The sequence below is a fragment of the Polypterus senegalus genome, chromosome 18, assembly GCF_016835505.1.
Source record: "Polypterus senegalus isolate Bchr_013 chromosome 18, ASM1683550v1, whole genome shotgun sequence".
Taxonomy (NCBI): Eukaryota; Metazoa; Chordata; class Cladistia; order Polypteriformes; family Polypteridae; genus Polypterus; species Polypterus senegalus.
The window spans coordinates 31,544,777-31,561,261 of NC_053171.1; the positions used below are offsets into that span (position 1 = coordinate 31,544,777).

The 16,485-nt window shown below is 34.4% G+C and overlaps 1 protein-coding gene across 1 annotated transcript in view; it reads left to right on the plus strand.

Annotated features, from left to right (window-relative positions):
- Positions 1-16,485, plus strand: part of mnat1 (MNAT1 component of CDK activating kinase) — a 171,144-nt gene that overhangs the window by 34,537 nt on the left and 120,122 nt on the right. Inside the window, exons 3-5 of the mRNA XM_039741847.1 lie at positions 637-710; positions 2,557-2,660; positions 13,659-13,799. Coding sequence (XP_039597781.1) covers positions 637-710; positions 2,557-2,660; positions 13,659-13,799 — 319 coding nt within the window. The remainder of the gene's footprint in view (positions 1-636; positions 711-2,556; positions 2,661-13,658; positions 13,800-16,485) is intronic.

Consider the following 16,485-nt stretch of genomic DNA (forward strand, 5'->3'; position numbering starts at 1 on the left):
TTATAAAAACCATTAAACATGTTTTAACCTTTTTTCATTTGGAATTTCCAAAAGAATTAATCTAATAAGCACAATATTAAGTTTGACAGTTTTACCATGTTTAATATTGCTCTATATTGTGAATACTTATACCAATATTAAATTATATAATATTGTACACAGTTATACTGTCAGGATTATTTTGTGAATTGTTAGTTTAAGTATAAATGTATTTTTCGTTGATTTGTCTATAACTGTAAAGTATAAAAATAAGTTTGGAATCTTTTAATTAAATGTATTTACTTTTACTTAGATGTGAGTACATTAAGGATTCCATATACTTGTAAAAATGCAGTCTTATGCCGCTGAATACTATTAATCAGTATAGACTGGTAAAATAATTCCAAGTGTTTACTTGCTACACTGTAATTTAAAATAATATTTTTTATGATTAAATTATAGTGAGCATCTGGAAAATCAATTTGCTTTTGTTTTAAAAGTGATCCCTTTATTTCATGCTTGTCTTAAAACTGTTCCTAAATTATTTATTTTTTTGATAAACTGTAGGTGCAATACATAATTTTGTAACTATAGAAGAATAAGCTGCTAATTTTCAGGTTCGCTAAAACATGTATTTTATATTTTTTTTGTATGAAGATATAATAAAAGAGAGCATGACTTCTCAAGTCTCAATGAGTACAACAATTATTTGGAGCAGATAGAAGAGATTGGTGAGTACCAATTTTCATCCTGTGTGATATTATTATGTTGATTTTAATATTGGTAAATGAAGGGTACGAATGCCATCTCCTTAAATGTGAGATGCATTTGCACCTAAGTTCCCATTTTAACTTCTAAATACAAAACAGTAATGGAATAGGATTGAAAGAGTTAAGGTACCAAAGATAGAGGCAGGAATGTTTTAAGCCACAAACTAGTAACAAATGTTGCTTCAAAATTGCACAAACAGAAACGTTTCAGTTTCTTTTTATTTTATTGAGTTTCAAGGAAAGCGCTTATGCTTTATCAAATCACTTTCTCAGATGAGCACAATCGGGCTGATCAAGATCAATAATAATATCCACATCCATCAGTATTTTAGATGACCTTTACAAACTATCCAAGAAAGACAGTCTGAGAAGCACCTTACCATAGTGGGTTCAGAATTCAGAGCAGGCTGACATTGGTTTAAGCTAAAAGAAGTATGCAGTAGTCTTCTGTGTTTTTTGCATTTGTTAAAGAGATATTGCTTTTCTTCCTTTGAAGCAGTCCTCCTCCCAAAAGGTAGTTTTAGTTGATTAATTCAGTGTTTTTTGTTTAGTTGTGTCATTTTTTTAGTTCTTTCTTTCTGTCTTTCTCTCTCTCTTTGGTGGAAGTCTAGGGGCGAATAACACCATGGTTGGTTAAAACTGCAGTCATTTGTCATGTCTAGTCTAGAAGATATGGAAAGAAGCTCTCGGGCAGAGTTTATAAGTAAGAGACAAAAAGACAATTACATGGGAACTAGAAGGATACTCGAGAGAGTACAAAAACTACGCTAACTGTAAGATAAAAGGGGTATCCACTAGCATTTATATAATTAGGTATGCATGGTGCTCACATTTGATTTAACATTGTAGTTTTGTTTTGCTGCCTTGTTAATGTTTTTGATAGCAATGTTTACAAAATAGCCGCCTTCTGAAAGGCCTACCAGTATAAAGTGGAGGATGAAGTTATTTATTCCCTTTGCAGTTATTTCACTCACAGGAAGACATCTTTATTCTGTGAGTGTTTGGTGTTTTTATGATTAGTCAGCTTTTCTTTAGGCTTCTAAACCAGTAATTTTGAAGAGTATTGGTTCTTTGGGGGAGTCAAAGTTATGAGCTTACTGATGATTCATTAATTGGGCTGTCTCTTAGCATATTTCAGTCTTGTATGCAAGTCTCTAGTGGCTTAATGTAGACTTCACCATTTCTGTTTGCACATTGGCTTCTTTCCAAACATATCAGTGCTTGAACCCTGAATACAATAATACACCTTTTCCCGGTTTTAGCAGCAAGAAATATAGTCTGGTAAAGTTTTCAGGTCCCAGTGTACATTTTGTTTCAGTTTTTATTATTTCTATTATCTGCATGAGTACTGGAAAGAAGTTATATTTTATTCATTGGAACAAAATAAATTGTTTGTGGAGCTAGATGTTTGTACAGGTTCCTTCAAGTTGATACATGAAGGATTTGTGGAGCAGTATCATGCTGCAAATGCTCCTCTAAAACACACAATTCTGCATTTGGTGAAAAGGTGACATACGGCTGGTTGTTTAAGTAATAAACCCTTCTATCCATGCCTAAGATGTTATTGGAGACATTGTGGATTGTATTAAATAAAAATCTTAATTCCATGCAATTATTATGACAAAAGCTTCAGTAGTGATAAAGGCCATGTTAATGTGTACTCCATGATTTGCAGGCTAATATTTTGTTTGCCACCAGGTAGTTGCCTAGTATTCAGCAAAGAATGCTCTGCTGTGAGATTGCATTAATGCCTTATCACTTATATAGTATCCTTGCAACATTTAGACGAGTTGCTTTTGTTTTTCAGTCTTTAATTTAACAAACAACTTTGATGTGGAGAAGACAAAGCAGTTGATGGAGCAGTATCAGAAGGAGAATAAAGATCTCATTCAGAGGAACAAAATAAAACTAGTAAGTGTCTGTGTATTATGTTTTGTATACAAGTGAGAAATTTAGCTTGCTCTTCCACATTCCTCAAATATTTACTTTTTCACTGCTAACTGTAAAGGTTATAAATTGTATGCTATGTGGCATTAGTCCTACAGTGAGCTTATTTATTTGTTTTCCAATGTTCATTATGTAAAATAATTTTTGAGTATGATATTGAAAAACTCAATATGAGCATTTTGTTTTTGTCTATGAATATTTACATGTATATGTACTGTATCTATAATCAGTATAGTGTGTGGAAGTACTGGCAGTAGATTGCACAATAATTTGTCCTTCACATACAAATTATTATTTCTAAACAGCTTTTTATTGATCATAAGGTACTGTACTTACTACCTGTCTTATGTGAAAGAGTTGTTTACTATAGGCCAGAGGTTTCTAAACATTTTATTCTGAGAGCCCAAAAAGGACAATTGATACCATATGGGGACCCATATCCTAGTTTTCATTTAACAGTTTAATGAACTGTGTACAAAAGGTTAAGTCATGTCGATAAATTTATCCCTAAAAATGTGTACACTATTTGTGTTTTATATTGGTGACAGGATAAATTTTGATGAAGAGTTCAATGAGCAGTCCAGTTTGAAGTGTTTAATACTGTCAACTAACATGAGATTGAAGTATTTAATTCTGTTGACTAACATGCTGATTACAGAAGCCTGGTCTACAGTCTGACTCACCTGTTTGATATTTTCTGGTATTCTTACAGAGTATTTTCTGGTGTTCTTGCAGTTCTCAGTGGTCCAACAACCACATCCTTCACATTATCAGTAGATTAAAGTTTATCAAACCACTTTTAAATAGTGTTAAAAGAAGGAATTGGTCCTCAGTGATGCATGTTAATCTTAATATAAAGTGTACTTTGCACATCTGTTACAGATTTGTGTTCATTGTGTACTATAATGGCAAATGTGGTGAAACACTGAACAGTTGTATGTTTTAACAAAACAATGCCACATTGTTCTATAAAACCCCACCATACTGACAGCACCACGAATACAGTCACATCCTTCTGCCACACCAGTTATTCTAGACACCATACTAGCACCTCGGCCCATCCCATGCTCGTCTGTCATTTCTTCCTCTTTCCCCCTTTTTTATTTGTGTCATTGCTTGTCAATCATTTCAGTTTGACTCTTTCATGAGTTGGTGTTGTAGGGAATTTTAATAACATGCAATTCCTATAGAAATGAAAGTTCTTTGTGATACATCAATGGCATTTTTGTTAGTATGTGTCTCGCATCACACACTACTGTAATAATTAGTATGCTAAATAGAGGGTGGTATTTCACTCGCAACTGTGCTCGGGTAAACTTAACAAATTTTATAACACAGTCATGTGGCAGCCCATCAGAAACAATACCCATAGTTTAAGGCCAGCTAGATCATATTGTCCCTATAAAAAAAACTATGGTGCTGATTGCATAATGCTATGGGAATGTAATCCGCCAGTTAGAACAGGCAATGAAAATGAATAGGGCACAATATAAGGAAATATTGGATAAAATCAAACGCTTCTGTATCAGAAACTTGAAATTAGAGGATATTTTTTTTGATTCCTTTAGAAAAGAAGCAAAAACAAAGAGCAACAATGCATTGTCCTAAAATGAAAAAAATGTTTGATTTTGGGTGGTCCAGTGGAAGCTTTGACCTAGTCTTATTAAAAATCAAAGATAAGATTTTCTTGCCTAAGTTGATAAATGTAGAGGAATTTTGTAGAAACAATTCAAATACTGCTCCATCAGGATGTACAAAATTAATAGACTACCCAAAAAGATGCTCCGCTTATAAATACAGTTTGGCTGTGTTCTGTATAATTACATTTGTAAATCTCTAAGGCAAGAAAAAAATGGATGAGAGCCAAGTACTTTTTCAAAGCATTGTATGTATGTTTTAAGCCTATCATATGTTACATAGTAACATAATTTTATTTTTTTTTATGGAAATTAACAATCATTACATTTCTTCCAAAGCCCGATTTTAGCACTTTTGCACCTTTACAGAAGATGATTTTTTATGAATAACACTTTAAGCACTTTGTTGTATCTTAAAAAGAAGCCAGAGTATTTTGGTATCATGCACTGCCATAAGAGATGTAGTAAATACTCCAATGTCCATCATACAGATGTTGAGACACGAATAGGTGTGTTACAACTCATAAACCTTAATCATAATTGTAGAGGGACGCAGTATTCTCTATTAGTGCCACAAGAATCTAGACTAAGGGGTCAGTCATCTTTTCACATCTGCAGGTTATCTACGGGTATGAATTTGTAAACCTTCAGTTTGTAATTTTGGTTTGAAATGTTTTAAAGTTAGCCATGATAATAATAAACTTTGTTGTTCTTATGTAACTTTTAATGAAGAGTGTTGAAACAGGGAAGCAGAAAGTTGTTCTGAATGAAAAGTTTCATTTAAAATTACCTGTGAGTAATTTGTGAATAAAACATTGGTTATGGGAACCTTGTTTGGTTATTATTAAGGCTCCTTTTTGAAATGCTGCCTTTGTGGTAAATAACGAACAGTTTATGGTTTAATGAGTTTTCTTGACATAATTATGCAATACATGGGAGAAAAAAAATCTAATGGTTTAAAAGTACATTCTTAAAAATAAATGTGCCAAAGTTGTTTTTCATAGCAATGCCTTAGGGGAATCATTTTTGGTTCTCAAAAGAAACATCCACATAAAGGTTCCAGGAAGAATTTTTATTTACTGTATATCTCTAGCAGGCTCCATATATGATGATTAATTGATAAAAGATTTGTGAAAAAGAAATGTGTTTATGGCTTTTAAAGAACAACAGTATGGGCCAAGTTTGGGATTTCTTTAGTACCCTGCTATGGCCTGCTATACAGTTGAAGTCGGAGGTTTACACAAACTTAGGGTGAATTCTTTAAAACTCACTGTATATTCCCCCACAGATTTTACACTAAGAAGATATAAATTTGACATATCATTTAAGATTTCTACTTTGTGTAGGGCAAAAGTAAATTTTCCAACTATGTTCACAGACAGATTATTTCACTTTTTATTGACTACATATTGACTACATTGACCGTAATTCGTTCCAAAACTCTGGTTGCAACCTGATTTGGTCATGACCCAAAGTAATTTTCCCCATAGGATTGTATGTAAATACAATTGATCCGTTCCGGACCGTATGAGCTGTATGTAAATATATATATTTTTTTAGATTTTTAAGCACAGAAATAGTTAATTATACCATAGAATGCACAGTGTAATAGTAAACTAAATGTAAAAATATTGAATAACACTGAGAAAACCTTGAACAGAGAAAACTAACATTGCAAGTGTCCACGCTATAGCCTTATGAACCACTCTCTGTAAACACTTTTTTTTAATGAAAAAAAATTTAATTTAAAGCACAAGGGAAAAAATGAACATTTGAAAAATCCGTAATTTATACAAAAACTAACCATAAACAACCAAGAAAACTAACTGGCATGAAAGAAGTGAGGAGGAACTGGGTGGAGAGGAGATTACAGTTTTGAGGTAACGTCTGTGACGATGTGGGTTCGCTGCATGCTTCCATCTCTTAAACCCTTATGCCCTTAAACCCTTCACCATCGGTAATGTTACCGATGAGCACGACAGTGTGGCACTACAGTGGAGCAATCGGATGGTGCAAAAAGTGCCAAGTGCTTTTATTAAAATCAACAAAACAACAATCAAAAACAGTCCAAATTAAATAAAGTACAGTGTTTTCAGAATCCTTCTATAAATAAATCCCATATAAACAGAAGTGAAGTAGAGGTTAAAATCCAGTAGAAAAAAGTTTTTATTAAATACAGCGAGGTTAAAACAATGCTCGAAGCAGTCTCTTTAAAAACAAGCCCGGTGCATTCTTTAACTGCCTTCTTGGCCTTACGCGGCCAGCCGTCCGTCTTCTGGTCACTCCAGCTCCTTGATTGATCAGCTGGAGCGACCGCTTCTTTCTGCCCCACTGAGTGTCAGCCATAACACCCCTGCTTGGGCTCACTGTCCAGCTGCCTGCCTGCAAGCATGTGCTCACTCGCTCACACCGGTTCTTTCCACACTGCTTCCTGCTTACTTCCTCACTCTGCAACCTCCGTCTTTCTTTTCTTTTTCCTCCCTTTAGCCGCCTCACACTTCTATTTATGAAGAGGACGTGGCAGCTGTAGCAATCAACCACCACGCCCCCTTGCTAAGCTGCAAGCGTGGTGATTATTTATTTAAAACTGGCCTCTTGACGTGAGCTGTGGGCCCGCTATACTACAAAGTCCCTCTGCATGATGCACATCTGACCGAGAACAATGTACTGTACAGGGAGAGACTGAACATGTGCGTAAATCACTGTAGCGTACATACTGGAAGGGAAACGAAATAGAGCACAAAGAGTTCACAGCGAATGACAGGGAGAGACTGAACACGTGCGGAAATCATTGGCGCGTACGAACCTGAAGGGAAACTGGCTTGTTGGTCACCCAAGTGTGTGGTGGTGAACAGATGCAAAAGTTTGGCGAACTTTTTGGTCGCAACCTGATTTGGCGTGTTCAGAGAAGTTTGTGACCTGATGTTCCACTGTATATCAAAATTCCAGTTGGTGACAAGTTTAAATACACTTTATATGTTTGATAGCATTGACTTTAAGTTGTTTAACTTGTGCCAAACGCTTTGAGTCACCTTTCACAACCTTCTTAAAATGAGTTGCTGGACTCTTGGCCCATTCCTGCAGACAGAACTGGTGTAACTGGGAGAGGTTCGTAAGCCTCCTTGCTTGCATGTTTTTTTTTTTTTAGTTCTGCCCACAATCTTTCGATTGGATGGAGGTTATCATTGAAGTCATGAAGTGATTTTTACCACAACTTTTGAGGTATTCTTTGGGTTAGTGTCCATTTGGAAGATTCACTTGCAACTGAGCTTCAGCATCCTTGCTTAGCTCTTGAGATGTTGCTTCTGTATATTTACATAGTTTTCCTTCCACATAATGCCACTATTTTGTGAAGTGTACCAGTCCATCCTGCAGCAAAGCTGCCCCGCAACATGATGCTCCAACCCCCATGCTTAATGGTTAGAATGGTGTTCTTTGGTTGGCAAGCCTCACCCTTTTACTTTAAAAATAGTGGTCATTATGGCCAAAAAGTGTGACATTGGATTCATCAGACCAGAGAACATTTCTCCAGAAGTTAAGATCTTTGTCCCCATGTGCCATTGCAAACTGCAGTCTGCCTTTTTTATGGTGGCTTTGGAGCAGTGGCTTCTTTCTTGCTGAGCAGCCTTTTAGGTTATGTCGCTATAGGACTTGTTTTACTGTGGATATAGATACTTGTCTACCCATTTCTTCCAGCATCTTCAATAAGGTCCTTTGTTATTGTTCTGGGATTGATTTGCGCTTCACATGCCAAAGTATGTTTTTATCTTGGAGACAGAATGCATCTCTTTCCTGAGCAGTATGACAGCTGTGTGGTCCCATGGTGTGTTAACTTGCATTTTATTGTTTGTACAAATGAACATGGAAACTTCAGGTGTTTGTAAATTTTTCCCAAGGATGAACCAGATTTGTGGGGGTCCACAATTGGCTGCTTTCTTTTGATTTTCCCATTATGTCATGCAAAGGGGTGCTGTGGTTGATTGTTGGCCGTAACGTGCATCCACATGTTTACTCCAGTTAAGCAATTTGGCTATCAGAAGCTAATGGTCTGAATTTCGTAAAGGCTTGACATCATTTTTGGAATTTTCCAAGCTTTCTAAAGGCATAGCTAACAAATTATATGTAAAGTTGGGACTCACTGGTATCGTGATATAGTTGGTAAAAAAGTGAAATACAAAGAGTTTTAAAGAATTTGCTCTAGGTGTGTGTAAACCTCTGACTTCAACCGTATAGTAGGCTATAGCAGGATACTAAAGAAATCCTGAACTTAGCCCATATTATTGTCCTTTTAAAAGCCATGAACCCATTGCTATTTCACAAATCATTTATATTTTTTCACCCAATGTGAATGTAGACGTCTGACTTCAAATATACATTAAAGATTTCCATTTCCACTTATTCTGACCCTTTATCTAAAAGAACCAATTTCATATGCAAAGTACCCCTGCTGGAACTTAATTGTTGTTTTTCAGGTAATGGCTCTACAAGGAATCACACAACCCAGCAAAGACACATTACAAAACCTCTTTAATTTTTTTATAAGAGCATATTCTTAAATGCTGTGATAGTGTCATAGAAAACCTTTTAGGGATACTTCTCCTCAAAATCATATACCTTCTCTTGCCTGTGCAAATTATTTCTAATATGGTCCCACAAGGCAGGATTGGTTCCTGCCTTGTGCCCTGTGTTGGTTGGGATTGGCTCCAGCAGACCGCCGTGACCCTGTGTTCGTATTCAGCAGGTTGGAAAATGGATGGATGGATGGTCCCACGGTATCATGCCTCTTTTCAATTCTCTTTTACGCTGACCTTTAACAGTAAATATGCTCAGCAGTTTATTCTATATCATGGTACTATATCAGTTTTAGACCGCTCTTACTTTATTCTGTATCGTGTCACTGTATTAATTCTATTGGATAGTCCTTCTCACCTGCTGACCTAACTAATGCACTTTGTCCTCAGAAACAGAGTGAATAGAAGTACAGTTCTCTTTTATGCTGACCTTTAAGAGCATTTAGGGTATAGGGCCTATATTGTATTCTCTATAATGCTACTGTATCAATGCTATACAGCCCACACTATGTTGTCTATATTGTGCCATTGTATATAAATCTATTGGGAGTGTCCTCTTCCTCTCCTGCTGACTTAACTAATGCATTTAGTCAACAGAGGTAGAGTAAATAAAGATGCAAGCCAGTGAAGCAGGGAGTTAATTCAGTTTAATTTTGTAATAATCAAAATGTTAATAATAAACAATCTCATATAAACACAGAAAGCAAAGCAAGATGTGGCAGTCCACACCATACAACCTGATATTGCTAGATGTTTAATCTCTCGCGTGGCACCGTTCTTGCGCTGCAGCTGTGTCTTAAGCTCTTTTGCGTCACACGTTTACTTCAGTCATGATGGTGATGAAAAAAACCCTGATCAGCCTTTTACTAATCTTAAGACAATGTAAATACGGTGTGTTCATTCTGCCCTGAATGACATTTGTATGACATTTCCTTGTCTCTTGAGATTCAGTAGCTTATTAAACTAACTTTACGCTTCTTATGTCTGACATGAAATAGTAAAGTGTGCTTGTGTTGCTTTTCACTCAGAAGCAGTTCTTGTAAAACTGTGAGAAGCAGAGGCTTTACAACCAGAAGGCAGATGGTTGTAGTGAAACACGCTTTTAAAATCATAAACCAGATGTTATCTCTAACCAGTGCACAGCCAAACAAAATTTCACATAGTAGCATTCCTAAAACTGTAGACTTACAATGCTTCATAATCTTTGATGCTTTTCACTTAAAATATTTATCTGAATATTTAGACAGTTCTTATGTGCATAAAAAAAGCAAAGATAAGCATGGTACATTTTACCTACGCCTATAGCATGGCTGTTTTAACATAGAAAAGTAAAAGTTTAAAGTTACATTTTAAGTCACTTCAAGAACATTTATGCTCCTTCCTCCAATTATACAGTATTTCCACTATATCAATCCTTAAGTGATCATTTAATTATTATTTTTTTGTCGTCTTTCGACACTTTTGTCACTGTAAGTAACTGTAATTATAAAGTAATATCACTGATTGGTTACTAAATTAAGGGTATATTTTCATGTTCTAAAGAGACTGAAATGGTCTAAAATTAAACTGATGGCTAGTTCCTGCATTGAATGTTTAGATCATGTGTGTCAAACTCATTTTCTGGACGATCATAGTAGCTGCTCGTTTCACTCACTAAGCCCCTGGTTTGTTTAACCGGATGTACAATTTAAAGAGATTATTTTCATGGGAATTGTTACATATGCATTATTTTCACTTTTACTTTAAAACTTCAGTTAAAACAATATTTGGAATTAACTTCTCTTCAAGATCGCATTGAATTTTGATTCCATGTTTGGACTTACATCGTGACAATGCAATGTATAACTGCCCGTGAGTGAATATCGTTTCTATATTTCTAATAAATAAACCAACTTTTTTCAAATGTTTGTCCCTGTGATTTGTTGTCATAGCAAAACCTATTCCCACGGAATACTGTAAATGTTTTAATACGAATGGTATATCAAGATCTCCTTGTTAATACTGCTTTGCTTTCAGATATACATGAATATCAACTCTGTCTTTGATATCTCCATCTTTTGATACTATTATCGCTGACAATTCGTCATTCGTTGGTTTATTATAAATGCGACTGTGATCTCTCAGATTCATATAGAAATCCAAGAAAATTTCTTTGTCTGCGTTTTGCAGATAAATTTAGTGTAAAGTGCGATACTTTTTGACTTATGGATTTGTATCCATTATTGGCTGTATAATTTCTAATACATCAGATCGTTTAACTCTTTCGACTCTATGTTTCGCTTCTCCGTGATCGTAAATATACATATGACCGAATTATGGTTTCTTCGAAATTTAAACTTATCGTAGCTTTAATTTTTGCTGCATCACAGATTCTCATAGTATGTGGTCCATTATTGTATAAATATACATTTTGATCATTGAATGATGTGAATGCGAACAGATTATTTTAGATTTGGATATTTTGCCTGTAGTGTTTGTGGATTTCACTTTCACCAAACAACAAATCTTTTAATTCTCGAGGATTCGCCTTTTCGTTGGGAAGAAACACTACTTTTCCCTGACGGCAACACGAATTAGACAATCTACAAGTCTCCGACTTAAACTTTAAAACCTTACAATATCTAAATACTATGACATATCACCTATGTCCATATATTCAATCTCTTTTTGCTGTTCCGTTATTTCACCGAGTAATTTCCATTTTTTATCGCTAATGAAATCTTTACTATCTTTTTTTGATAGTTTCGACGTTTACTACTTTCATAATCTTTAACTTGCTCTGCATGTGTATAGCCAACGTTTTTAAATGTCTTTATGAAGATCTCCTTTGTTTTTTACTCTTTGTCTTTTATTTCTGACCCTGATTGGACCTGCGAAGTTTTCAGTTCCACTTGGTTATTTTTTTTTTTATTGTTTATTATTGTTCTTTTTTGCATTCTTTTCTCGCCAATGCTTTTGGGTTTCTTTTTGATGTTCTGCTCCTTCTTCTTCGCTTAGTCGTTGACGTGTCATCTAGAATGTATACGATTATTGTCCTGATAAAATTTATAAGAGCCTGAGAGCGCAGGAAGTGTGTTTTCCAAAAGCATTCACATGATTGAGAGGTTAGATGACCGTGGTCTTGTTTGAAAATGGTTGTAAGTAGGGCATGACTTGAAAGAATCAAATGGCAAAAGTCACCGTCTCACGGGACATGCTTCCAAAGGTTGTAAGTATGGCATGACTTGAAAGAATCTTATGTTAAAAGTCTCCGTCTCATGGAATTTCATTCCAAAAAGTCTCTTCAAAAAAATCATGTCTCGTCCCAAGATTTTTTTTATTACAATAGAGAGATTTCTTTATTAGATACCTCTTTTGCCTTTAATGTAATATACTGTTTTGTCATGTGATTTTTGTTTCTACTTTTATTTTTCAGACTCAGTAATTTCTAGTTTTGTATGAGGGGTGATTATATGTTTTAGCCCTGAATCTGAGTGAGGTGTTCTATGGAGCTGTGTGATTTTTTTTAAAGTATGCGAGTTACAATTTTCCAGAATTTGTGGTTCATAGTATGTGTTTCTTGTTTTAGAACCACATCTAGATGAATCCCAAAAACCACAAGATCAAGTATTTTGTTTGTCATTGAGTTTCTAACACTAAAAAATTCATATGCTTTCAGAGATTCATTTTCTTGTAGTCATTCTGTCTCAGGAAAAAATCCCTTTCATATGCCACAGTCGAGAAATTGACTTCAGAATTGTTGAATTCTTGATCAAGCATAATGGACACATTTCAAAATTGCTTTCAATTTTCTGTTTGCTTATTTATAAGTTGCTACATGTCTTTGCAGGAATGTTATTCTTTTCTCAACTGACTGCCACCTTACTATCAAATGAGCATAAACAATATAGCCATCCATGGAGGGTACAGTATTTTCGTCTGTATCAGTGATCAAAATATGCGTACAAAATATTGAAGAAAACACAGATGAGGATCAAGGGAGTACTGATGTAATTAGGCCATGAGAATATTTATAAATTTTCTAAGAAGTGTAAAATGTGCTTGGGTTGAAATTCTTGCAACTGACCTCTCATTGGAGAAAATGAAAAATGTAAAATAGGTGTGAGCCACAAAGTGTCTCATTGAAGATTTTTTCCAACTGTTTTTACAGAACCTTGTCATTTTTAACTTCTCCACCATTGGGAGCAGTAAAATTCAGACAATGTAGTGTTTTATTTGTTAAATAACAAAAATGACCTACTCTGCATATATCCTGTATTTCCTTTAAATGGACTGAATTCATTCCTAATTATTTTTGCTTGTGCAGTTTCTGCTTTCTTCAACTTATTGTCATTAGTGTACTGATGTCTTGTTTCCTGGTTTGCATGATAAATTGTTTTCATGTCTATTTTAAGAGAGTGGACAATTGTCCCCTGAAAAAATAGGGTAAACCTTCATTGTCATAAACAGGACTTTCCTCTTTATTTCAGCATTTTTGGTGGGAACAAATGATTATGAAAATATGATAATGGCTTTAGGTAGACATTTTTCAGTGTTTTTTGAAAAATGTGAACTTTTTCAATGTAGATATTTTAAATTAAACCCCCCCCCCGTATTGTACTTTTTCTTTCACCACCTCCATAATTTTTCCCCAATACTTTTTTTTTTGTTTCCATTTGAAGCAGACATTTCCTGTCAATTATATATTGCAATCGATGAGATAAAACAGTTTGTCATGCTCTTTCATAATTATACTGTATCTAATTCTTTATCAGACACGAGAACAAGAGGAGCTGGAGGAGATCTTAGCAATAGAACGAAAGGAAGCAGAGGAGAGGAGGCTGCTGTTGCTAAAGGAGGAACAGAGGCAACTTATGGCAAAAAAGAAAAGTAAACAAACTCTACTAGATGAGCTGGTGTGTATTTTTTGAGCTTTTTTTCACAAGTATTAAATAACTTTTTACTGAAGGAGTCAACACAAACTTAAACATTACTCAAATCTTACTTTGAAATAGTGTGTGGTAGTCACCTGTGAAAAATATTATGATAGGGAGAAAGAACCCCTGTTTTTTGATTTTTGTAAATGGCTTTTGTAGGTTGACGTAGAGGAGTGCAGCAAATGCATCTAGTTAATTTATGCATATGTTCACGTTTTCCATACTACATTTCTAGCAATAAAAAAAGTTTACCTGTATATAACGTGTGTGTATACAGTATGTACTGTAAGAGTATTTATATTGGATTATGTATGTTTGTGTAATTTCTGTCCTTTCAAGATAACATTTTTTTGTGTCTCACAGTAGGGAATGCATTGCCTTAGTGGATATGCTGAAGTGAGCTGTATGTTGTATAGTTGACTCATTGATGATGATAAGAATACCCGTGAAATCAAAAGAAGTGGTTCTGCCATTTATTGTATTTCTTAGTTCAGTAGTTCTCATTAAACTGGAATATGTTTTTCACTTTGCCACAATTTATCCAAAGGGATGTTTATGCCCATATTCATTTCTGTGGACCCCTGAAATAGAGATCACAGCTAAGTAAAGCCCTTGTGTTAATTAATCATTATTGTAAGCAATTTCTCTAACTATTGACTTGGCTAAATACTTGTTAAAATATTCTCAAGTTCCATATTTATATTTTACTTATTTACAGTATTTTAAATCATTGCAAGCAAACTTGCTTGAAAAGACACACGAGAATCAGTTAGGCTTTAGTAATACCGTGTTGTGAGTTTCTTTGAAGTTTACTGGTATATTACAAAGTGATGGCATACAAAATGTAATAACTGTAACAAATAAAGGTACACTAAACTGTTTACATATATCACAGATTATCCTTAAATTGGGATATGTATCTGAGACATCTTTTTTCAGTTTTTTTAAATTTATTTTTTCATAATCTTGTAACTACTATAGAGATTTGTTTGTCATGCAGGCACACAGTGTTTTTGGGCAGATGGGGATTTATAGCAGTTGAAATGTAGTGAACATACAGTTGTGTACAGTGTTATTCCCTACTTTAGCACAAACCAGATACATAAGTATGAACCAATAGTTCATTCTGAGGACATTCATAAAAATCCATAACAAGTAATAAACACATGAATGTCCATTTCCTTATCATGTACTCTAGCAGTGCAAAACCTTTAGTGTATTTTGATGGCATCTTCTGATTCATAATAGAAAGCTACCACTGTCATAAACCAGGCTATGTATGGAACGATATAAATTTCTTACACATGTTCAGACAATTAGAAATCATTTGTATATTATTTATATATTAGACCAGCAAAGAGTCAGTGTGAATAAAGGGAATTTCCGTCATCGTGATCAGGGCTGTGGAGTCAGAGTCGGAGTTGTGGAGTCAGAAGCAATTTTAGAGGGTTCCTGGAGTTGGACTCAGTAGAAATGCACTGACTTCAGACACTAACTAAATGTAAATTGTTATATAATGTGTTAAAATTTACAATTTTACACATACTGATTTGATTAATCTATTTTTTCTTCTAGACTTTTGATAATGATATAGCTTCTTTTTTATTTTGTAAATTTAGTGTAGTCTGTTTAATGTTACTCAGTGTTTATAAGGCACAACAATGTTGTTATAGCCTTTAAACCTAAACTATAATGCTAAAAAGCAGTTTGATCATTCACCCTGGCAGTGAATGAAATACTTTGTATCTTGCATATTGTGTGCTTTTATTCAACATACAAAATATTAATCGAATTACAAATAAAGGAGTTGGAGCTGGTTGTACCAGAAACTGAGGAGTTGAAGGTTTTATGTACCCACACCACAGCCGTGATCATGATATGTACTAGAGTAACAAATCAACTATACTGTATATGTATTTCCCATTTCACAAACTAGCTTACACCTGTTTTATTAATGTGTGAAAACATAGCCAGTCAATTTTGACCAGCTGTCATTAAGACATAATTTGAACACTTCTATGCAATTATTCCTTCCATCTATGTATTTAGGCCAAGAATTTATGTTAATGAATACTGTTCCAGTCACAATTTTCATTATACCACTTTAATCAAATAAATTCAATAGTAAATTGTCTAACATTTATTCAATACGTTATAAGTTTGCATTTTTTTTATTAACACATTCCAAATACTGGTGAAGACTTAACTTTAAAACATGATTTTGCAGAATAACTAATTTTGACAACTTGTTTTTCAACTCAAAAGGAGAAAAGTGTCCGATTCTGTGCATTATGATGAAATTTATATAAAAAGAGCATTATCACATAATTGAAAATACATTTTTTTGGATCATGTGTATCATGTAACCTTTAAACCTGTGCTAGTAAATCATTAATTTTTCGTCAGGCTTCATGGCTCTTTTTTTGACTTGTGCCTTTCTCTTTTCTATTATTTTTGTAACATTTTCTCCATTCTTCTCAGTAACTTGCTCCCATTTTTTTCTCCTCACTTTTAAGCAAAGAGTCAAGTTTAGACCATGTAGAAGTCCTGTATCGTCAGGCTTTTTTAGTGAAAAAAAAAACCATGATATCTGCCTTCTATCCACAAATAAAAATTGGAAGGATATAATAATAAGGGTCAGTTTTTGCCTGCACAGACTGTAATC